The sequence below is a fragment of the Charadrius vociferus genome, unplaced genomic scaffold (genome assembly GCF_000708025.1).
Source record: "Charadrius vociferus isolate BGI_N301 unplaced genomic scaffold, ASM70802v2 scaffold161, whole genome shotgun sequence".
NCBI lineage: Eukaryota > Metazoa > Chordata > Aves > Charadriiformes > Charadriidae > Charadrius > Charadrius vociferus.
Window position 1 is genome coordinate 474,201 of NW_009646928.1, and position 1,190 is coordinate 475,390.

General features: G+C 48.1%; 1 protein-coding gene across 1 annotated transcript in view; it reads right to left on the reverse strand.

Annotated features, from left to right (window-relative positions):
• Nucleotides 1-1,190, reverse strand: part of HNRNPA3 (heterogeneous nuclear ribonucleoprotein A3) — a 9,394-nt gene that overhangs the window by 7,735 nt on the left and 469 nt on the right. The window contains exon 2 of the mRNA XM_009894524.1: nucleotides 1,075-1,098. Within this exon, the coding sequence (XP_009892826.1) occupies nucleotides 1,075-1,098 (24 nt within the window). The remainder of the gene's footprint in view (nucleotides 1-1,074; nucleotides 1,099-1,190) is intronic.

Here is a 1,190-nt window from a genome sequence, read left to right on the forward strand (position 1 = left end):
GGGCGGGCAGCGAGGGGCCGTGCACGGCGCGGGGAGCGCCCGGCTCCCGCTGCTCACCCCCTCTCCCGGCCACAATCCAGCCGCCGGCTCCCGCCTCCGACCTAAAACCCCCGAGGCTCAGCGCAGCCTAACTGGACCTCTCTCATAAGAGAGGATGAAAAAACGGCAACTGGCACCCCCACGGGATTCCTGTAAAAATCTTAATCTTCGCAGAAATCCCAAGACCTTTTGACAACACCGCTGCAGAGATGCCCTGCCTTTATTCTGAGTTTATTTTAAACTTAACTTTCATACGGCAGGGGTTTTGAATAACCGGCCTTTTTGGAGTTGTGGTATTTTCAGGCGGACAAGGTGCCTCTACCAACAGCAGCAGCAAGAGCCCACAACATGCTGGGCACCCCACCTGCGGCTAAACCTGCCCGGTGAGGCTGCTCTGCCCCCCGGGCAGCCCCATCCCAGACCTTTCCCAGCAACGGGAAAGCTTACCCACAACGTGGGGCCTCACATCAACTTCCTCTGTGAAACATTTTATCTAGAAACTTAATAGCTTTCAAGTACATTCTGGGCAAGATACTTTTGTAATGACAAGAGCTCATGTAGTGACCAGAGCTGAGCGACCTGAGTTACATTCTATCCAAAGTCCGGCAGCAATGAGACAGTTGCAACATTCCTTCCAGGAGGACTTTACACACCATACTTCAATACAAAATAACCACACGCTACCAGATACATGCAACTCGGACAAGGTTTGTTCGTAATTCAAGCGTACAAGCCCTCCCACATCGCAGTAGTGTACCATTCCAGAAAAAGTTGGTTCGAACTAGCTAAAATATTCAGGCACCCTGGAAAAGTAATGTTAGAAAGCAAACAAACAAAAATAAACAATCAGGAAACGTCTCAGTTATAAGCTACATAAACATATTGAATACCCTCTTTGCTGATCTTAAAATTGAGTTTATTTTCTGAAGGGTATCAAGACTTCTTATTCCCCCCCTCCCACGTCCGCACCCTGCCCCAAAGTAACTAGCTCCCATCCTCCCAGAACAGCCCCAACATCTCCTCTATACTACGCACCTTATTCAGTCTACGGTATTTCTGCTAGAAGCAAAAGAAAACAGTTATTTTTACTTAGTACAGCCTCGCTTTCATTCGCAGTGACTATTAGGCAACCATTTTTATTAAAAAAAAAA